The 23859-nt window shown below is 43.8% G+C and overlaps 1 protein-coding gene across 1 annotated transcript in view; it reads right to left on the bottom strand.

The window, feature by feature from the left end:
* Positions 1–19107: 19107 nt before the first annotated feature.
* UQCC1 (ubiquinol-cytochrome c reductase complex assembly factor 1) overlaps positions 19108–23859 on the bottom strand; it is a 999068-nt gene continuing 994316 nt past the window's right edge. Inside the window, exon 10 of the mRNA XM_069652213.1 lies at positions 19108–22834. Within this exon, the coding sequence (XP_069508314.1) occupies positions 22700–22834 (135 nt within the window). The 3' untranslated portion in view covers positions 19108–22699. The remainder of the gene's footprint in view (positions 22835–23859) is intronic.

Here is a 23859-nt window from a genome sequence, read left to right as displayed (position 1 = left end):
GGCAGCAGATGCGTTTATATGTACTGGTCATTTGAAGATCATTGGTTTGCCCCCACGCCACTGATGCCATGTTGTATTGACTTGACCCTATGCTATTGATGCCATACTGTTAATCCCTGCACTGTGCCTCTGCCACATTGCCACCACATGCAAATCTGGCTCACCTTTATCATGTTCCCATTCTGTGCCATGCAAAACAGTGTACCCTGCAGCGGTAACAATTACATAGCCTATAAAAATGGTCTAGCTAGACTTGCCTGCCCTAGGCACCCCCCCCATTCTTGCCCACCACGCCAGCCTTCCCACGAGGCTCCCAAGATACCCATCCTACCTATGCCTATGCAGCACCCACTTAGCTGACACCCTAGCCAAAAGGAACACTGATAGTCCCAAGTGGCACCACCCTAGCCAGAGTTCATCATGCCCTGCTCTTGATTACAGCCCAATTAGAACTAATGTTCTTGGTTACAGCCCAATTAGAACTAATGTCCAAGTAGACACACATACCGCCATCTTCGACTTGACCGAGCGTAACAGACTAGGTACCAGAATTTTCCATAAGAATAGCAACCATCCAGTTAAATCGCATACCAAGATCAATAACCAGAATGTAGTTTCTAACAACTCTAATCCACTCCTTCTAAAAGGAGCACTTCTAAATGTTAGGTCCCTAGTCGCCCATTCCATGGAGACCGCCAACATCATCATGACCAACAACCTTGACTTCCTTGCTGTGACAGAAACCTGGTTGCATGGCGCTGCAGGCCCATCTCTAACCCTAGCTATCCCTGATAACTGCTCCATCCTCAGGTGGTATAGCCATAATCTTTAAATCCTCTCTTGACATTAGACTAGCCTCCTTTTCTCCGCTAACATCATGTGAGCATCTCACAGTCAAACTGCAAACTTCCCCCAAGAGCACAATTACGATATACCTAATATACAGGCCTCCAGGCCCGCCTGGATTGTTTGAAGAAGATATCACATCCCTAGTAGCCGAGGGCTCTAAACCCTCACCACAAATTATCATCCTTGGGGACTTCAACCCTAATGACACGCCAGCTACTTCCTTGGCCAATGCACTAACTGAGCATTGCCTCATACGATTCTGCTCCCAACCTACTCGCTCGAAAGGAAGGACTCTCGACTGGGTAACTGCTCTTAATTGCAATATTACCCTTAAGGACCCCCTACCTCTTGTCTGGATGGATCACCACCTCCTCTCGCTAGACATCAATATCAATAACCTAGTGCCCAAAAAGCCTCTTAATGCACCTGCCTGCCCAACAAGGAACAAGCATAACATTACAGCTGAAGCTCTAATACCCCTGGTAGTCCCTACTCTCAACGCACTACCGGCCACAGCTGACCTGAAGCTGTTGGTCAACACCTACAACGAATCCATGTCTAAAGCTATCGACGACATTGCCCCATTGAAAATGCACAAAGGCAAACCCAAAGCACACCTGAACTCTTGGTTCACCCCTGAACTCAAACTACTCAGACATAAAAAAGTAAACTTGAAACACTGTGGAAAACAGCTCCCTCATCAGAAAATAGAACTAATCTTACTAATATCACTGCTCTTTACAAAAATGAGATAATACGTGCAAAAAAAGAAACCTTCAACTCCAGGATAACCCAGGCAGGCTCTAGCACGAGAGAACTATTCAACATCTTAAAGGAACTAGAAAACCCCAATCCTCCCACAGATACTTGTACATAGGATAAACCCTGGTGCACGGGCATCCAGAATGCCCTCGCCAACAAAATCACTGGGCTCCAAACGAAAGTTGAAAACAAACAACAACAACCCACCAATGGCTTAATCTCCAATCCAACCTCATCATCGCCCACTGATATCAATTCAGGTTTCACATTCAAAAAGGTAACTATACCTGAAGTACAAAAAATGATAACCTCCTTGAAACCTTCGAACTGTAAAGAGGACAGATGCCCTGCTCAGGTTATAGAAGACACAGCTAGGGATCTATCCCCCTTCATTACCAAACTAATAAACTTGTCATTCACTAGCAACACAGTCCCAAGCAATTTGAAACAATCATGGATCCTCCCACTGTTAAAAAAACAAACACTTGACCCGTCTATACCTACCAATTATAGACCTATCACCACTGTCCCGTTCTTACTGAAAATCCTTGATAGTGTGGCCTACTTACAAATTCAAGACTACCTACAGACAAACCAACTATTAGGAATCCGTCAATCTGGCTTTAGACCTCAACATGGAATAGAAACAGCCCTTGTTGATCTCAAAAGTCAGATCGACGAACTCAAAGATAAGTTAGGGCTGCCATCCTTCTTCTCTTAGAGCTCTCTGCAGCCTTTGACTTGGTCGACCACAAAATCTTATGGCAGCACACTTCTCCCACTCTGCCTTCACATGGATCCAATCCTTCCTTGCTAACTGGACCATGCGTATCTTCTCACCGTTAGCAGCGGCCGACCCGATACCCATCACATGTGGTGTCCCACAAGGGTCTTGTGTTTCGCCTACTTTGTACAACATATTTACAAAGCCTCCTTTCGACAAGCTGGAACATCTGGGTGTCACCTACACCAACTATGCAGATGACACCTAGATACTCCTAACTATCAGGTAACTACAACTCTGACGTCGGCCGGATCAACAAAGTCTTCATCATCATTCAGGCATGGATGAGCACACATGGCCTCTGCTTGAATGATGATAAGACTGAACTGCTCCTTGTCGGCTCCCCCAACACCCTCCTGAAACTCAGCCCCAGCTACAATAGCATCATTATTGCTGTAAACAGTATACCCATTGCTAAAATTGTAAAAAAAAACCGGTTTCTATCTAGATACCAATACCAACCTCTCTAAACAAATCAACATGACCGCCTCAGCCACTGCCTACACAGGTAAGCCGATCAGGGCTTGCAGACCTCTGCTATCCACTAACAGCTACCTCATATTAGCCACAGCACTTATACAGTCTAAACTGGACTACTGCCACGGCTTATATGCAGGCGCAAACAAATCCATAATTAGCACATTGCAGGTCCTCCAAAACAATGCACTCCGAGCTGCTCTTAATATTGCCAGGAGAGAACATATTTCTGCTCTCAGAAAATTGTGAAAATGGCTCTCCATTCAACAAACAAATCGGCCTAAAAACTATATGTCTCACCTAGAAAGCCCTGAATCGCCTTGCCCCGCCTTATGTAACCAATAAATTTACTATGAAACCTGCTACCAGAATCACCAGATCCACCAACACACTATGCCTGGTGGTGCCCAAATACACCCTAAAAAGAGCCGGCAGAACCAGTTTCCGGGTTCTAGCCATCCAACTCTGGAATACACTTCCACTGGACATCAAATCCATTTCAACCTTTCCACCATTCAGAACCCAGGTTATCACCTGGCTACTGAATAAAAACTAACACCACCTCAGGTCACTCTGGACACCTCATACACATATCCCTATCATTCATTCACTACCACCCTGCGTCTGCTGGTACTAGCTTCTGCATCATTCCTTTGTACATATTATATAAAACGTATAACTCCTGTGCAATAACTGTATTTTGTAAATTGTATAAATTCTGCACAATTGTTCTAAATGTTTAAACCTGTATCCTGTAACCATATCCTTGAGCGCCCATATACCCCTGGGTCTGGAGCGCTATACAAATAAAATAAATAAACAAGCAAACAAACATGTGGACCTGTACGGACAATTGGCAGGAATAAGGAAGGTATGGCGAGTACGAGGAGACAAGAGAGTGGATAATTTTGTGGTCGACAAGTCGACCAGAGGGGGGACTGTAGAGGGAAAATGGGACAACCCCTTCCCCCGATTCTCATCCAGATCGTGGCCTAGGACGTCACGACGCAAACACCCCCAGAGAGAAGAATTCGACCTGCTCACCGCCACCCCAGTGGTCAAGATTCACTGTGGCCATGCCTCACACAGCCAGGTAACCTGTTCGTCAATGAAACCACATGCGGGAACCTCAGGTGGAACTGACATCGACCATATGGATCAACTCGATTAGACAGTAACCACAAAATACCGCCATCGTTAGAGATGCCATGACGACATAGCCAACAGACAAGAACACACATGCCACCAAGCACATTGGACACCCATGCAGCAACCCACACGAAGAACATACTCAGTGCTATGATGTAGAGGACCACTTACACCCACACATGCATCGTTGTTATGTTTCACATAGGCCACTGCAGAAACGCAAGAGGCCAGAAGAGCTTGTGTACAGGCTTGCAGACGCTTCCTCGCCACTAAAATCATGAAGATATAACCTTACGTATGGACTAATGCACATGAAACTCTGTCGCCCCTCGCGACCCCCCATTTTATGGACCATGTACCGCCACCCATAAACCAGGCCAGGTAGGCCGCAAAGCAAGAGTCCCCAGGCCGGAGCAACTCAGACAAAGCTGCAAGTTGCTGATCACGCAGAACGAGTCCCGACGAGAGCCCACAGCCAAGGCCGTGATGTTGCAATCTACATGCCGCGCTCCCCGCGCCAAGGTTACACCTGCCACTGCTAAATGCTCCTCAAAGCTGAAATACAAATCAAATGCTCATATTTCTTCTCCAGGCACGGTCTCACAAAACGTGACCGAGCCAACCTGATACGATGCCAAGCCCTACGGGACAGAGAAGCGCTGGGGTCTCACGTCTGGGACACAGACTGCAACAATGAAGTGACTAATTGGACACCTACAGCGATAGGAAAGACATGCACACCAGCCAATAATCAGACCTGTCCATTGTCTGCTACTGACACATAGTCATACTTTGTTGCCAGCACCAGGTACACCGTGAGCTGGGAACAGCGATGGTCCCAGGCTTGGGGGCTCACAGATGAACCAATCAGAATACGAGGGGCTCACCATGACGCCACTGTAGCCTATCGAATCACTAATTGTCCCCTTGAAAAAACTTTTGTGTAACAATTATTAGGGATGGCCCAAGCATACCACCTGACCCTCTCTCCACCACAAACCGTCTTCCCTAGATGTGTCTATTCTGACCATACCACTCGGGGAGCCAACCCGAGATGGCGTTAGGTTTTGGGGCCAGTCTTCCTAGGTGACGCACATAGCCGAGTCATACAGCTAGAAAAAGGGCCTGCAAGCCCACAATGATGAAGAGGTTTCTCGGATGCCTATGACCTGTGAGCACATCCCTGCCGGTTTCATGTAATAAACAGCAGTAACTCTTTGCTCTTGTGTGTGTCTCATACTCTGTTGGGACGCGGGAGGAGTTGGGGCCTCCCCAACCCCAGAGGTCCGCGGACGGCCCTGCCGGCCCCCGGGAAATTACCCTGACAGATCGTTGGCATGTGCTCCTCATCCTGTGAGTGAGGTGTCCATTACTACCGTTATCTCCGGCCATGGCTGCCAAAAAGGTTCTCCTTTCAGAATGTTGTCCTCACTGGCCTCCACAGGAGATCCTGTGCTACCCTGCATGGAACCTGAAGGAGATCTGACATCCTACCTAAGAATTGAGACCATTGAGTCCTGAGAGCCCACTGTAGAGAACTCATTCTGAGGCGCGCCTCTGGCACCAGAAAAATGCAGGATGCCATGAGGCCGAGCAGCCTCAGAAAGACTAAGGCCGGGAGACACTGGGCACTTTGGAATTTGGTGACCATCTGCAGAATGTCTTGAGCCCTCACTTCTGGTGGCGCGGCTTTTCCCAGGGATGCATCCAGGACTGTGCCAATGAATTTGAGCTTTTGAGATGGTATCATGTGGGACTTTTTGAAGTTGATGGAGATGATGAGAATAGCCAGTCGTCCAGGTAGGGGTAGATTCGAATCCCCCCTCTCTCAAGACTTGCTGCCACCACCGCCATCGACTTGGTGAACCAAACGGCAGAACTCGAAACTGATAATGAGAACCGCCAATGGCAAACCTCAGGTACTGTCTGTGCTTTTGATGGATTGGCACATGAAAGTAAGCATCCTTCCTCTTTGCTTCTGCTTTCTCTGCTCCTCTCCCCTGCTGAACTCCTGGCTGAAACTGCACTTGTCACCTGTTTACCCTCTGATCTCTGGGCAAGGTCCTCTCCCCGCCAGTTGCACACCTGCACCGCCCCCTTGGCAACCCTTGCACTCAGGGGTGTTTCTGTATCCCTACAGTCCCCTACCAGCACTTGACACTTGATGTCTGCACTTACCATTGCACTTGCCACCGGCTGGCCGCACTTTTTACTTATTGTTTTTATTCATTTTTATTATTTATTATTTTACTGTTGATCCCATGTACTGCACTGCCCCCTCCCCTTTGCCCTGCACTTTTCCCCTCCTCCATCCCGTGCACTTGTATGATCTCAAGGTTACCTGGGCTAGTAAGATCGTTGTCTCTGTCTTCTCTCTGCCCCCCCCCTTGCCTCGCCACGCTTTGAAACACTTGTGTAGAGGCGCGTTATAAATGCCATATCATATCCTGAAGGTCCAATGATACCATCAGTCCTGAAGCTGGAGGGCCTGACGCATCTGAGAAAGGGTAACCATTTTTAACTTGTCCTTCCTGAGGAATTAGTTTAAGCCTCTTAAATCCAAAATGTGTCTCAATCCTCTGTCCTTTTTTGGAATTAGGAAGTAGGGGGAGTACGAACCCTTGTTCCTCTCTGCTACAGGTACTGGTTCTCTTGCACCTTTCTCTAGTAGGGTCAATATTTCCTGCATAAGGAGCGGATCTGGAACTTTGAAAGAGCTGTTCCTCGGTGGATGATTCCAAGGCTTTAACCCTGGGCAACTGTTTCCAATGCCCATGCATCTGAAGTAATGCCTCGCTATTCTTTCAGATGCAGTGAGAGTCTGCCTCCCACTGGGGGTTTTGTGAACAAAGGCCTCAGAGAGGTTTTGAGGGGCTGAAGCAGTGGCTGATGGTAAAGTAGCCACTGCCTGGGCAGTCTTAGTGCCTCTTCCCCGTCCACCTCGGGGGAAATCTTTTTCTACCTCTTTGATTTGACAGTACTCTTCCCCCTTCCAACTGAGGAGTAAAAGCGAAAGGACCAACCCCTCCAAGGTGTCCCAGTGGGGTGGTTTTGTGGCTGTCTAATAGCAGCACCACAAGATTTGGCTGCTGCTTTGGAGGTCTGCAGCTTCTCCAGGCTCTCGTCAGCCTTGCTACCAAATAAATGTGTGTCGTCAAAGGGAATGTTAAGAAGTCTGGACTGCACATCTGGAGCAAAACTGGACTTTTTTAACTAGCCAAAGCTGCGCATTACTGTACTACCCGCCATTGACCTGCTGATGCTGTCAGCAGTGTTGAGACCTGTCTGGAGGGATTCGCACATTGTGTCCTTCCCATCCTCGACTAGATTTTAAAATCTGTCTCTTTCCTCCCCTTCAGGGATATGTTCAGCCGCCATTGCTATACATTCCCAAATTGTGAAAGTGAACCTGGCCAATGTGCATCTAGCATTCACTGACTTTAGGGCCATGCTCCCCGCAGAGAAAACTTTCTTGGCGAAAGCGTCGTAACGCTTGTCATCTCTGTCTGGGGGAATAGCTGAGTATGCATTTTGTATTGAGGTGGATGTGGCAGCCTGCACTACAAAACTTTCAGGAGTCAGGTGTTTCGTCAGATAACCGGGGTCACTAATAGCCACTGTGTATTTAGATCTTAGCTTTATATTTACTGTCAGAATTAACTCCCAATTGGCATCTACCCACCTTTGCAAAGCCACATGAAAGGGAAGAATATGATACTCCTGAAGTCCTTTATACAGGATATCTGTAAGATCATCCTGCTCATATATTGGTGTGGGTCTTTTCTACCCCATGTATTCAACCACCCTGGACATTACATGTCTGTAAGACCCATCTGCATGGTCATTAGGATCAGGTCTCCCAAATTCTAATCCTGGGGACGTATCTAATCCACTTGCATTTTGTAGGGACCCCTGTAGATTTGATCTGAGATCAAAGGTTCCGGGACCCCAGGTTTTCCATATTATAGGCCAAAGAGACGTGAATCATCAGAGGAATGTTCTACATCCGCATAAATAGAAAATAGTGATTCAAAAACATCCTTGCTTGGTAGTAGTGTGTGATTTTTCAGTAATCCTCGATGGTGGCGCGAAGATTTTTGACCCCATCGATGTCGAGGGTTTTCGACGCTTGCAGCGTCGAGGACTTCTTCCTCGCAGGAGATTTTTCTCGACTCGAGAGATGCTTCAACTCCTCTCGAGGAGTTGTTTCCTTGCCTCCTGGACTCAATGGCGCACAGGTTTGGCCCTCATCTTGTTTTCTTGTCGAATTTTTAAGCTTTCAGGAGTCTTTGAGGGGGTCAAGGCCACATTCCCGAATACTTTAATCATTTTTACTCTGAAATTTTCCCACTCAGCTGGAGAGGCTGATTTCATCGGGCCCTTGACCCGTTCTGGGGAGGAACTCAACGACAATGGCAACCTATGGTGCCTTTTCTTCGAACACTGTGATGATGACGGGTGGTGAGAGCCACTGCATGATTGTGATCTTTAAGTCTTCTTTCGACGAGGAGAAATAAAGAACATTTTTTCAATGGAGTCGTCGATGCGATTTAGACCTACCTGCCGCTGGCTTTCCTCTTTGCTATTTCGGGACTTTTGCGGTCATTGATAGGCAGGCCTTACAGTCAAAGGTAGCGTGGGAGGAACCCAGGCACCACAGACACACCTGATGGGTCTGTGAGGGACATACTCGCCCCACAGTCTTGGCACTTCTTAAATCTCAATCTCAGAGTTGATGACGTCGAAGACGATGCCATTTGTAAGATGTTTATCGAAGATTCTCGTAGGGAACCGAAACGCACCGTATCTGAAGCGATCGCTTTCGCAGAAAAATTGAACTGAAGCCAACGGTCGCTGCATGGGCTTTATACCATCGATGACGTCGACATCTAGATAGAGGACTCTGAGGGACACCGAGTCGACAGGCATCGACGCACAGCGACCTCTGCTGGAAAACATTTCTGAAGCTGGATATGGAAATATCATAAAATGAGAATACGTGGGAGGACACAATCCATTTGAAAGTTCTTTTTTGTAACTTCTCGTTTTTAAGGGTAGATTTATTCCCCTTAAAGGAAATTAGGGATGAATCATTAGATATCCTTATTAAGGAGGAGGATAATGTATTTAAGGCATCATTCTTATATCCCCTTTCATCATATATTTGGGAGCCAAGAGGTTTGTTAACCCTAGATGTCTTAAATACTCTTTCTGGTTTTAGGGGTTGTTTAGGTTTTATGTAGCTTGTGTTCTCAGCCATAGAGTTTATTTGTGGTTTACATACATCAGGATGAAAATAGGTCATTATCTGCTCTGGTAACTTTAAAAGGTTCTCCCTTTTAAAGGACAAATATGGTTTCTTGTCCCACGGGATCTCCTCACCCCCCTGGTCCTTGTCTCCTCCCAGGTGATACTCCTGCAATACACCACCCCCAATGTCAGCACAAGGAAGTGTCTGCCTTTCCCTGGCCAGTTAGGAGGAGACTTTAGGCAGGGTTTTTGTGAGGCATCTATAGGATTCATCATAGTATCCTATAAAGAGTCAGGACTGCTATTTGGTACTAGGTAACAGACTTTGGCGAGCTGGCAGGAACAACCTCCCTGGAATCAACAAAGGAAAGAGTGACCAGCCCAGCCCTTAGGGGATCCCATCCCATAGACATCAATGGTGTCTCTGAGGGAGTCCATATGACGGTTCCCTAACTCACCCTGGGAACACAGTAAAAGTAAGAAAAGAAACTGGTATCCTAATGTATAGGATACTCCAGTCCCCTGCACTCCTTTATACTGAAAAACAAACAATCAATAGATACAAGTATAAAAAAATTCAAATATGCTTAATGAACATGTGATAATAGACTTCGGTCTAGGTAAATAGCAAACTTTAATAACATAAAAGTTTAAACAACAAAAAAGTATAAATATAGATCCAAACACACATGAAGATCAATCAAATGAAGAGCTCAACGCGATTCGGACTGTTCCCTTCTTCAGGAGCTTACATTTAGAAAATCTGTAGGCGTTAGGAATAGAATAGTTTTATAGAGTATAAATACACAATAATGGCATCAAAAGGTAGGTGAAATATCAATTAGATTTCCCTGAACCGATGATCAAAGGGTAGTTCAGTAAATAACCTTGAAGGCTGTCGGAGACTATATAGTCCAGCACTCTATCTGTGTGAAGATGAAAAGTGGCCTGAGTCAATATATCAAGGAACATGTACCCACTTTAGAATTCAACTACTCAGGAATAAAGGAGTACACACTCCACATATTCTCAGTGTGGACTAGTAGAGAAGATATGCAATCTGAGTCCCCAATACCGAAGATAATGTGTTCACTGCATAAACCTACATAATATATATAGGGCCGTTACAGACATAAATTAAACAACCCCCAGATTCTAAGATAGCGTCAGTATCGAAGCGTAAATTCACCTTATAGAATTAAGCGGCTAGATATCTTGTCAAAGATATTTATTAAATGAAAAAGGGCTGGGAAAATTCCTCTATGACCCTATTGTAAGGAGGAGTTTCCATACCTATAACCTATAAACCAAAACTAATGATCTGTCTGTGTCAGGATGTCAATAACTGACAAGGGGTCCTTGTGTCCAAAACGTCCTATCCTGACCCTCACACTACAAAAAAAACCATAAAAGCATGTAAGGAAAATATCTTTAACTTGAATTTGGCAAAACGTGTTCACAACAGAAGAAAGAATAATTCCAACATAAATGGTTTCCAAGGTGTTAGCCCTTGGTTCTAGAGGGTGGATCCCTTCCCCTGCCTTGGATTCTTAAGTGAAAACAGTCTCTTTTACTAGCAGTTCATTTGTTTCCTGCTTTACTTCACAATGTTCCTGTTTAGGCAACAAGTTCTGTAAATGTCTTTCTTGAATGCAACTTTCTCCTTGAATTGGAAAACACAGTCTTTCTTTGACATCAGTCTTTCCTTGGTTCAAGCAACAACCAACAAGCCATCCTTGGTCCAGAAGACCCAACTCCAATCTTGCCTTGGTTCAGAAAATAAACACCAACCTTTCCTTAACATGCCTGGGGCTTGCACATTGCCTGGTATACTCCCCTGCCAGGTTCCTTTATGCAATTCCCACTGCCTGGTCTACTCTCTGCAAGGGCTCTTTCTGCAATGCCAACTCCCTTGCCAGGACTTCACTTTATGGATTTCATTTGCCTGGTATATTCCCAAACCAGGACTTTTTATATATCTTTATGGCCTGGTATCTTGCTTGCCAGGACTTCACATGCGTTTCACAGTTTCTCAGTGTCAGGTCTTGGTTTCGTATTTAAGTTGGCGCTAAGGTTTGTTCAAGGTTTGTCCCATATTTGCACTTTAGGTATTCATAGTTCATTGGGGATTGTACTTTGCCTTTTCTGCATTTAAACATTTCTTCAATGTTATTAGGTTCAAACTGCTGTTGGCGTGTTTGTCGGAAGGCCCCAGGGTCCCCACTGGCTTAGGGAAGACTCCCCGGCTTTCTCCAACGTCTCCGGTCCGCTTCACGCTTCTGCAGCATGTTGCTTTCACCCGCTTTCCAAAGTGGAGTGTGTAGACGTTTTGCCGGCTTCCCTCACGGCTTCACAGTCACACGCCTGCTTCCCTTCAGGTCCCGGAATGGCGAACAACACCTTCTTGACTTGCCAAATGCCCAGGAACTCCCTTGCAGCTGCCAGCTTCTCCATGGCCCTTCTGTCTCTGGTACAGCGTCCCTACCTCTAACGTGGTGATCTCCTCTTTGCGTCTTTGGGACAGGAGCCAATGTCTCCTTCCGCACTGCCTCTCTGAATAGTGCGCTCACCAGGTTTAAATGTACCGCGCACAGGTGCTTTGGAAAAACAACTAGACTGCACATTAGGTTTCAGGTTCTTTGCATTTTGTTCAAATGCCTACATCCTCCTCGTCTCAGTACTTGGGGAATTCTGGGAGTTGAAGTCCATAGGTGCTATTGGCACATGGTATTTGAATAGCTCTTCTTATTGATTCTACATAAAGGTATTTTGGAGGAAAAAGGTGTTGTGTTGACTCTGTGTGTATGGTTAGGCACTTGACCAGAAAAATAGGAAGAAGGGGTTTCTATACTTCTTCTACAAGGGGGAACAAGCAATTGGCCGTTTGCTGTTTTTTACGTTAACACGTTATGGGCCATAGCTTTCTATTACAGGGCATTTTGCAGACACGCCATAGTGCAGGGATTCAAATGAACATTGTGAATCATGGGCCATGTCTCACTTCTTGGGGTTTATGGTAGTGTAGATGGCAACCTTTGCTCCTGGCTGTTGGCTGTTGTTTGGTCCAGACAGTGTGATTCTGTGTCAAGGTACTTGGGAGCCACAGGGCTTTCATCCAGTACTGGCTGGTTAAAAGACTTCACTAAAAAGATGTTAGTGGTGTCAGGAGGTCTGAGATAGAAGACCGAAGGCGTTTCAAAATGATGGTCCCGGCACTCTGATTGTTTTGTCATAGTGCTTCTTACTCAATACCATTTTCTTTAGGATTTAGGAATAACTTATTTGAAGTGTTGGCCTCCGGACCACGCATGGAACCAATTTTCATAGGTATTCTATGGTGTTTTTCCCCAAGGGCCTTGCTGATAATGCAGGGTTCAATGTGGTAGCCTGATCCACAAGGAGCAAGCAAGTGTATTTTTCAGGATCAGTGTGATATGATCAGAATTCCTGATATTGGGGCATAACTTGTATATAAGCACACTGCTCTTTGCAACATCAGTGTGAAACACTGGAACATGGATGGTGCAGTCGAAGAGTGAATTTGATCAAAGCCCTCTTTACCCTAATCCTTTCGGGTACCCACTAACCGGCTCATGTGTCCACCTCTTACCACCTTGCAATGCTCATAGTCAATTCTTGCTCATCACACTCAGACATCTTTAAAATACCACATTAATGGACCAATCTACTGCTCCCATCACTGGTTCTATGAAACTCCCCATGCCAGCAGCAGATTAGGTGATGGAAAAGCTTTTTTATGAGCATTTCAAAGAGAAAGCCCTTAAGGAGCCATATGGTGGTTATGGATCTTTTGAGGCCGAGCTTCTCACATGATGGGAATCAAATAAATGTGAGGCTGCACAGACCTCATACCTTGCCTAAATGGCATTGAATGACATTACTGGGGCATTTGTGGCTGCACTTCACATATGATGGCAGCAATTAGACATGCAAGGATCTCCCTTACATATGTACCATACCAGATGTGTAAGACAACACATTTGGCATGCTATATTGTGGCAGCACCTAGGAATGTTGGGCTTAACTTGGCACATGATTAGCACACCTTACATGTGCAGCTATAATTGGTATAAGATAGCAGTAAATGGCCATATGAGGCTTTAGCAGCAGACACATTTTGTGATTGATTTAGTTTTATTTCTAATGCACATAGCGTCCAGTCATTACATTCAGGGCAGTGGTACTGCATCTAATAACAGTTATTACAAAAGTATGGAGCAATGCTGACATGCTAGAGTAAAGAAAAGATTATCTGAATAAAAGTTTTTTTAGTTCTTTACGAAATGCGATAAGTGAGTGGGCATGTCAGTGCCTCTGGCCTATGTTTTTTCAAACGGGGCTACCCCGTCATAACATGGCCCGCTCCATGGAATTTAAAGGCAGCAGCCTTGTTAAAATGTGGTTGGTAGCTAAAAATGTCTTATCTGCATCAGTACCGGTTTGGTAATTTATGAAATGCAAGCTTATGTACATTTGTTACACACATGAATCACTTCAGGTGATGTCATTGGGGTTACATGCCATGTGATGTTATTTCATGTGATGTCACCAGGGTTAAAGGTTGCATGACAATTTTATGTGATGTCATCGGATGTGTGATTTCACTTCTGCTTCTCATGGCATTTTCCTGAATTGAAGTCACTGGGTCAGAGTTGTTTTCATACAGTGCTCCCTGGATGGTTTCATTGTGCTTGAATAGAAAGTGTCTACCAACTTGTAAACTGTAGTTGCCCAGGGATGTCAGCCACAGGCAGAAAACTAGAAATGCCATTTGTTTGCCTTGTAACATCCATGCAAAACCTCTGTAACTCTTGGTTCTCTCTACCTCCATCAATCCCAGTTGTGTGATCAAGTTACAAATATTTGCAGCTCCTCCAACTCACCCTCCCCCCAACCCACAGCTGAATGCTGCTTTAGATGGGCATGAGCGGGTGTAGATCACAGCTCATGGGGAGTAGAGCTGGGCAGAGGGTGTGTCAGGTGATAATTACACCTGGAACAAAACAATTCTCTATAGCTGCCAGTTGAAACCTGGATAAACTAACAGTGTTACAATTAAGATTCATGTTCTGGTGCCTGCCTTGGTTCGTATTTTGTAGTGTTTTAGGGGCCCACATACCCATCAAAAAGTCCAGTACATCATAATGCTGATAAATGAGCTTCCCAAAGGCAACGCTTTCCACCATTCTCCATTTTGGCCCACAGCCTCCACAGGATGGACCACGGTTTCTTTGCACTATCTTGCTCACACCCTACACACCTACTTCTGGGCTCAAGCACACTTCAAGCAGCCACGAAAACTCGGAAACAGTGGACACTACCATTCATTTCTCACAGTGGGATTTACCGTGCTGCTGTGCATATTTAAAAAAGCATGTCTATTTCGCTTTTTCAGAATTTAAAAAACGTGCTTTTTGGGGTTAGCATTTCAGTGCTCAATGCATTTTCCATATGTACACAATTAATATAAAATTCTTCCAAAGAATTAAGGAGAGTCCAAATCTGCAGGGTTCAGAAGTGAGGGGCGCTGAGAGCTATTTAGCTCCAGATTCAAGCCTGGATGAGCCTGGTTAGCTTGAGACGAAAGGCTACCATGAGTTACATTTGGCTGCCCAGACAATTGTGCCTTACAGACATGTACAGATGACAATACCTTTGAGTACTTGAGAATGCGAATAAAGAAGAATTGTGACACATCTAGTACACATTTAAACAAATGAATCATTCATAATGGAAAAAAGTTAAGTGTTTATCTCATATGGACGTTAGATTTGCAGTCCGCTGTATTCGCTCGTGGTACCCCAGTGGTAGCTCCTGTCTACTGAGCAATGCCCGACACCCAGGAGTTGGTTTTAGCTACTGCTCACCAGATCTTAATTTCGAACTCTGATTAACTGCATGCCTAATCTCAAGATATCAACAGGCATGTAAGGGGTGTAACAAATCTGAGCAATTCATCCCTTCTCCCCAGAGGAGAGCCACCCCCTTCAAAACTAGGGCAGTGACCCCGCTAACCAAGACCCTCCTTAGGGGTCTCGGCAAGTGGTACCTCAGTGGGAGTGACTGCCCTCTTGGGGACAAGGACTCCTATTCCAGAATGGAATTCCCAGTTCAAACCATATTGTCTGAATATATAAATATGGAGGAAGGACTTCTAGATGTACCCAATAAATGGATTTCAAAAGAATCCTTTACTTCTCGTGGCTGTAGGCATGCCTTAATCAATGAAGGACACAGTTTTCAGCTATCCCTGTGACGTGTATAAGAAGAGGATGGATTGTTAAACATGGGGAACTTCTACAGAGGCAGGCAAGCTGATAAGCAGAGGTGAGCCTCTGCAGTTTTGACGTCCTGCAGTGGCAGAGCCACATTGGGCAGCAGGGCTGTGGAAGGACTGAGGAGCAAGAAGACGCTAACTCAATGCCTGCGAGTTGGCTTTCTATCTGACCAAGAAGCCCAGGTCGGAATAGGAGCGGAGACAGAGATTTCCACCACGTTTGTTGGTGCAAGCACGAAGGAGATGGGGTGGCCTGAAAGGGATGCCGAGACCAGACTGTACGAGGGAGCTCGGACCACCGAGCTGTGCACAAGTCGCACCCTGGTTGCAGAGAACAGTAACCATGGGGAAAGCCAACAAAGTTTCGGGCGCCTAAGAAACCCGATGAAAAACCTACCACTATAAGGTACGAACATTGTAAATAACGATTGGAAAGCATGTCAAGGTTACAAGAGCCTGAGAAACCGAGAGTGGATAAACCCTATAAAAGGGGGATTGAGAGAAATAGGAACCTTCTAATTAATGAATGGGTAAACTGGTTCGTTGTCATTCACTGACAACTGTTTTTTCAAAGTATTTTACTTTAAATGAAAATACTTTTTAAAAAACTTTGAAAAAATGTCTCTCTATTGGGGGCACTTCTCTATATAATTAGCCCTAGCCCAACATTCTACCCACCCCTTTTAACCCATTAACTACCCAAAATATATCAATGAGTTTTTTCAAAGTAATTACATTCGGAAAAATAAATTACTTCGAGAAAAAAAACACCCGTCGATGAAAGGACACAATACCAGGGAAACTATCCAGATTTCAAGACCCTAAGCAACCCAAATGTGCAAACACCGCTGGACAAGCTATTTAGGTTATGTGAGCCTGAGAAACCCAAGAGTAAAAAAAAATATATATATATATGAAAGGGGGAATGAGAGAATTATCAACACTGTGATTAAAGGCTGGAAAGCCATTTAGGCTATTTAGGCTACGAGAAGCCCGAACAACCAGAGTGAGCAAATTCCCTAGAAAGGGGAAAAAGGGATCAAAGGCTTTTGAAGTAAAGCTGATAAAGACAGAGACAAATTTCGAATTTTGAAAGTATATATATATAGATCCTTTGTTTAGAAGAAAACAAACTTGTGGGACTTTGGGTAGTCCCAGTGCTTCCAAGAAGGTCCTTCAAAGGAGAAAAAGACATATGTTTTATTTTCATAGCAACACTCTAGGAATGCAATTGTTAATCTAATATCAAGGCAGGGAAGAATATCCTGCTGTGAAAAAGGACGTCTGAAGACTGAGAACAAGTCAGGTGTAAATTGGGCTATATAGAAGCCTTGCTGAGGCTAGTGTACAAACCCTCCCCTTTTCCATTTCAGTTGTTTTCTAGAGTGGTAGGACTAATTCTAATTAGTTGGATAGGATTCAGATTAAAGGACTTTATTTGGAATTTAACGTACAGCCCTAGTTTTTATTTTCCCATGTAGGGAACTTCCCTCATAGAAATAGTGCACGTTCAGCGTTTGGATCTTTTCATTTTGGATAAAACTCTTCTAGTTTGCAACAGTGGCTTCCTAATAGCTAGTTTACATTAGGCAATAGTAGAGTGCAAACAGTTTCAACTGTAATAAAAACTAGATAGCTGTGCTTGTGACCACAACATTGGCAATTGTTTTCTGTGAAGCCTTTGTGTTTGGATGCAATTGATGGTCCTATTATTGAAAAAAAATTCTAGCTGTGTATTTAAACATGTTTTCAAACAGCGGCATTTAAAAAATAAGGCAACGTGACGTGCATTGCCTTTTAAAGTTCACATGTCTGCTTGTTTTAATCCATGGAATTATGAGCCAAAATGTCGACCATTAATGTTTCCATATATTACAGAAGCAGTAAGGTACACACAGGAAAGTTTATTTTGGTACTACTACTACACTTCATTCCCATTAAAAATAAATTAATCAGCGAATTCCTACACAGCTAAATCCCCTTTTATGTAAATACAACACAGCTGTAATGAATTACAAGGTGTTATTATCTCACATTCGGTGCATAATACTTCACACATAAGAGGCCCCTCTACATAGCTCACCTTGCAACAAAAGCATCTTAAATAAACTGAGAAGCGGCTGTTTGGCTTGCAATGTTTTCACAGAAGTGGAATATACCCTTCCTCTAATAAGGTTTCTTTATGCGACTCATTTTATACAAACTTAAACTAAGGAAGTTTGCTTTGCCATTAAAAAAAAAACGTCTGGAAAAAGAGTGCCCTAAATCATAAGCAAAGTCACCAGAAAACGTAATCTAGCATTTCCAGTTTCTTTTATGTGTTGCTTTGAACCTGCAAGTGATACACTAGGCATGGCTATTCACAAAGTCCTGTTTAACAGAATCGGTGCCACTGCCAGCCCGAGACTTGGCAATGACACCAGGGTCCTGAAATCATTCTCGGCAGATTCTTTAAAGCTTGTTCGCAAAGTGTTCTGTGGACTATGATTGCTAATCACACATTGATATAAACAGGCACAGAGTTCGGTTACCAACGGGGACTAGAAAGATCAGTCGGAGGGAAAGCTCATGTATCTGATTGCAACATTAAATAGCCTAGAAGAGCAAGTGTTGAATGCGATTTTAAAACAAAGGGGATTTGCTAGTCCTCCTTACCCACATGTCATATATTAGCTGAAAGAGAAAAAAGAATGATCTTGTATTATACACACTGAGCGCGTCCAACAGCTCACAAAATAAAGGCCACTTATTTGGTCCAATTCGGTTTTCAACAGTGAGATGCGTTTGTTCATTGACTTTCAGTATACATTTAGCACACACCTGATTTGTCAACAGGAATGATAACCTGAAGGGGCCCCTAGAGGGTAGGAAAGAACAACCCCAGTGACCGGACAGGGTATGCGAAAGGTTGCGGCAAAGGGAGTGGTTTGGGAGAAGACTATAAACTAGGGTAAGGGGTCTCCAAGGACCCCTTTAGAAGACGTTTGATTGTTGTTTACGACAATTGATGACTAAGGACCCCGAAGGGCTTTATTGATGTGGCACTGCTTTTAATTAATCGTCAACTATTAAGGCTTTTCTATAAATTTACCTTTGTCATATTCATGCATTTATTTCAGATGTTAGACATTTTGACCATCTTTTAGAAGGCATCCAGTGAAAATGTTGCCTACTAAATCTAGTAAAAAATGTAGCCGAAAAGTAGCCAAAAATGTAGTGCTGCTAGGGTAATTGTTATGGTTAAGGCAGATTTAGCGGTCTTTGCCTGGTTTAGGGTTAGGATAGGGGTTAGGGTTAGAAAAAGGATTTTCGTTACAGTTAGGGTACAAGTTAGGGTCAGGGTTGTTTCTGAAGGGCTGTTGGGGTTTGGTTAGTTGTTAGGGTACATTAAGTGTCAGGGTAACTGCTAGGGTAGGGGTTATGGTAAGGATAGGGCTAACAGATTAATGGTTTAGGCACTTGTTAAAGAAAGGGGATAGGGAGATTGGAGAGGGCTGGTGATGTTGGTGTAGGATATGAGTTAGGATACATCTAGTGGTTAGGCGTTGTTGTACATTGCTTTATTCAACAAATATGTCTTCAGCACCCACACACAACAGATATACATCAATTCCCATTATAAAAAGATTGAGAAGCATAAGTACATAGAGAATAAAGTAAATTAGACAGTTAAAAATGTTTAAGAACCATTAAAAATAACTCAATTGCAAATCAACATTTTCCTGCTAAGCCATGCACGATAAATCAACTTTGCAAAGAAAAAGATTGCATAGACTTACATAGTTTCACAGCTTGGGTTCATTCCTAACATGAGCCTACTTGAGCAATGGGATCAAGTATAGGTTTCTCAAGTCAAGGAGGCGAGGACAGAACAGCAGAAAATGGATAACTGTCTCACCATCTGCACCACACATGGGGCAGACTTCAGAGCAATCCGTTTTCCATCCAGACGAAAAGGACACAACCTTAAGTACCGCACATGTAAATTCATAGGCTGGTGTGATTATATGCAGATCTCTCTCTGGGCCTTGCTCAGTTTTCACACAAAGGTAAGCCAGACCAGACTTCAAAGACAAGCAGGAACCTATAAATTGTTCTTGGATATCGCAGTTAGCCAGTATTTTTATTTAGTTTTTGAACTTTTCGTCATAATCTGCAGATTTTGCCACATGTCTCCCAATCCCACCTTGTCTAATTGTTGCCTAACATGGGCCACCCAATGAAGGGAGCGATCTCCAGGAATATTGGCTAGATCAAAATAGGCTTCCGATTTCCCAAGCTCTGGAGCCACCTAGAGTCTGGCCGAGTACTGTACTGGTTTCCGGGCAGATGTTGCCACGATTAATGCTGGGGCAGACTCCATCAACAAACGAGCATTAGGGAAACTTCTTGGCAGTTTAAGCAGCATCTTTAGGAATCGAGTTTCAACTACCCCAAAGCTCCGACAGTTTGTATGACCCTAAATTTCAGCTCCATACATGACAGCAGATGTGGTCTGTATCGAACAGATATTAATGGGAGGTAATACAGCCTTTTCTCCATGTGTCACAAAAATGTTCCTAAGACTGCCTGTGTTTCTCTCCAGGATCAACTGTGATTTTACTACCTGCGATGCCCATAATCCTGTCTCAAGGAACCGAACACCTAAATAGTCATAACTGACTTGTTTGAGGGTGGTTCCATCAACCTTCAGAGAACAAGCCCACGACTTTCATCTTCTGGGATTGAACACCATTGTCTTAGTCTTGGTCTTATTGAGTAGGAGACCCAATTCAGAATAAAAGGCCAATCCCTACTGTAGTCGTGGTTAATAGCACGCGTCATCGGCAAAAAATAACACCGGGAAGACGTTGGTGCCAAGCTTCGGAGGATCAACCTTAGGGCACTTAGCGACCAGCTCAAGAATGACTTTGTTGATATACAAACAGGAGCGGGGCAAGGACGCAGCCTTGCGGCATGCCCCTGGCCACCCCAAAATGTTCTGTGGTTTCACCAATCGAACACCACCTCACCACTGCAGTATTTTTTTAATACAATTGGGAGATTATTGAAACCATTTCAACGGGTACCCCCCCATATCAGTAAAACATTCCAGAGCTGAGCTCTTGGTATGCTATCAAAAGCTGTCTGGAGATCCACGAAAACCGCATAAAACCGTGTTTTCTTTAAAATCGTGTATTTTTCAGTAATCACTGAAAGATGAAAGCATTGGTCAACTGTATTCAACCCTTGCTGGAATCCCGCCTGTAAATGGTAAATAAGGTTATTGTCACTCACCCATTGCTGGAGCTGGGATAACAGTAACTTAGCAAACATTTTAACGGTGGCGTCAAGCTGAGAAATCGGTCTATAATTCACAGGAGTTTCTCTCGCACCTTTCCTTGCATATAGGCACTATTTCTGTGCCACACCATGACTCAGGGATTTTATTTGACCTAATCACAGCCTGGAATAATCTCAGCAATATAGGGGCACAGACTTCTGGTTCCTCCTGCACCAAGTATGCAGGTACTCTATTCGGGCCCGTTGCTTTCTTACTCTTTGCATGCACTATCACATTCTTGACTGCGGTCATTGAAACAATCTGGTAGCTATTATAGACCTGGTCCCCCAAATCTAGGGGGCCGAGCCCCTTACTGTCGGGACCATCACAAATCACAGCCTCATCATACAAACCACTAAAATGTTAGTACCAATCATCTGGCAGAATGTGACAAAGGATTGTGTTCGCTTTATGATCTTTTTGACTCAAAGAGACTAGTGGTTTTATGAAACTGCTGTCTCTTTGCCTTTACTATATTTCTATCGTTGCACCTTTTGTATTTTAGTACCTCCTTATCAGCCTTGCCATTACTTGCAAGACAATTAATTAAGTTGTGTTTGAGCAATCTACACTCATTATCAAACCACTCACCCTCATCCTTCTCTATCTGAGCAGATTCCTTTACAGGCCTAATAAATAGGGGAGTTAGTAGAGTTTTTCAGATGCTCGAATGTACACAGTATCTCAATATCTGTTAGATCTTTGCCAATAAGGCACTCAATAGTTGGCAGTATTATGTGGTAGATAAGCTGTTTTGTCCCAGTTGTCAATATTTGGTCCCATTTTGTAGCCTGCTTCCCATTTCCATGGTTAGTGTAAAGTAAGCATTAAGGTAAGTGTTAGCGTTGCAGGTAAGGTAAGGCGAAGGTTAGGATTAGAGCAAGGGTTATGTAATTTGTGGCTTGCTGACAATGGGGTTTGAGTTCGGTTCACTGTTCATTTTCTGTTTATTTTGAGTAACAGGCAAATAAAATGCTGTAGCACACTGAAGGGTTAGTGTTCTGTAAGAGTTCAGGTTGGAATAAGAGTTGTAATCAGAGTTAGGGGAAGGTTTAGGAATGGAGTTAGGGTGATTGTGGTGATTTTATTAGAGGTTTGGGTCATTGTTAGGGTTACAGCCTTGTACCTTTGTGCATTAAAACATAGCTGTTTGGCTACCTTATTACTGGCAACACTTTGCATTGCTTGTATTCAATTACTACATTTTTTGAAACGACCTTTTGCTCACATTTTCACATGTCTACATGTTCCTCGGGACAATTTGACATAGAACCCATTTAGAAGTGCATTTTTTTCACCTTATACATTTTACAGTGAACCTTACATAATTCTTGCTCCAATTGCATTTTAAAGGTTGGTGGCACTACCTCTCTCTTCATGATCACTCAGTCGATGACTTTGGGTGGGGTGTGGATTTAACACAAAACAATACACACCTTAAATGGAACCATTTAATCTCACTGAGAACACTTGTGATATATTGTAAATGTACAATAACGTATCACCTTCACTGATGACCTTCCCCATTAGACTGTCAGACTCTAGAGGTATCATTTGCTTTGAACATTTGGTTAGAGTAAACAAGGTACATTAACGGAAGACCAATAAGACCAAGAAAAAAAGCAACATCCTCAGTAAGACAAGATATAACTACGATAATCGAAAACAGAACAGTCGGTCATTTCTCCTAAATGATACAAATATACGCGGTCAAATGTCATTTTCCAAGAGTAAATGAATTGTCCTTTTGTGCATCCAAAATCCGAGACAATATCATCACAGTTATACATTTGATAATGTACATTTATTAGAGGCCCTCATCATTATATGTTGGCGAAGATGGCTTTAGGATGCTTTGAGCCCCATCCTCCACCAGAGGGCGCCAGGTCACGTCACCAGTTAACAGCAGATCTTCTCCATTTATCGAATCCAAGTACTGCATCTGAAAGCGGACCATACAAATAGGAACATAAGTAGCAGTAACGTTATTGACATTTTTCTTATCGGTCGTATTAGGGAGGATTCATACTTTCATGATAAGATCAAAAGTATAGGCAACAAAAATTGGGTATGCGAAAGTGAGTTGAACTATGGTTCCCATGGGCTAAATAAAGAGAACACAGGAAATAGATATCGACTGCTTCTCGAACAACCCCTTGAACATAACTTTCACAAGTCCTGATTTACTGTGAACTCCGGCTCGACACAGCAGCGTCTGGCAATCATCATATTAAGTTAAGAAAGAAAGTGCATGAATAAGACTGCAAACAGTTATCACTGCAAACGCACACGAGCTTCCGGACGAATATTTTAGCTCCATAAATGTCGCATTAAACATTTGAACATTTCAGGCCTTATAAAACGAGCCAGATAACAAAAACAGTATTGCACCCCAGGGAATTAATATAGTAGTACTTTACTGCCTGTCAAACACTCCCTGCAGCTTAGGAATTCAGTGCAAAATGGCCTAAAATAAAACGGGCTTCTGTTGCAAGTCTACGAAACGTAGCAAGTATAATGTACGATGCTATCGTATTGCCAAAAGGGCAGAATACAGTAGCAAAGTATACAAGTTCCTACACCATTGATGAGACCATTTCTTGTAAAAAAAAGGGGACTCGATTACATTCCACAACCCTACAAGCGTGCATTAAGTACACCAGGCAGGCCCCCCATTAATAAAACAGTATCCAACCCGTCGGCATTCACAAAGAACGGACACTAGTATGAACACGTTACACATCAGTAACATCTCTGTGGTGCTAAACGGCTATGTTTGTATTCAAACGGAAATTGTTACAGTGCTGGTCAGGTGTGCCGTTCAAAGATAGCCGGCAACAGAAATTGTAAAGGTAACTAGATTCTTTACCAAGTCAATTGCTGGAGGGGGGGGGGCATGAAGCATGGAGGGCGGTGTGCTGGTAGGTGGGGGTTAGGTGAGGATGTGGTAGCACACTGCTAAGAGGT

This window comes from Ambystoma mexicanum, chromosome 3p, assembly GCF_040938575.1.
Source record: "Ambystoma mexicanum isolate Mex_15411 chromosome 3p, UKY_AmexF1_1, whole genome shotgun sequence".
NCBI lineage: Eukaryota > Metazoa > Chordata > Amphibia > Caudata > Ambystomatidae > Ambystoma > Ambystoma mexicanum.
The sequence above is the reverse complement of the archived record's forward strand: the minus strand, read 5'-3'. Positions and strand labels throughout refer to the sequence as shown.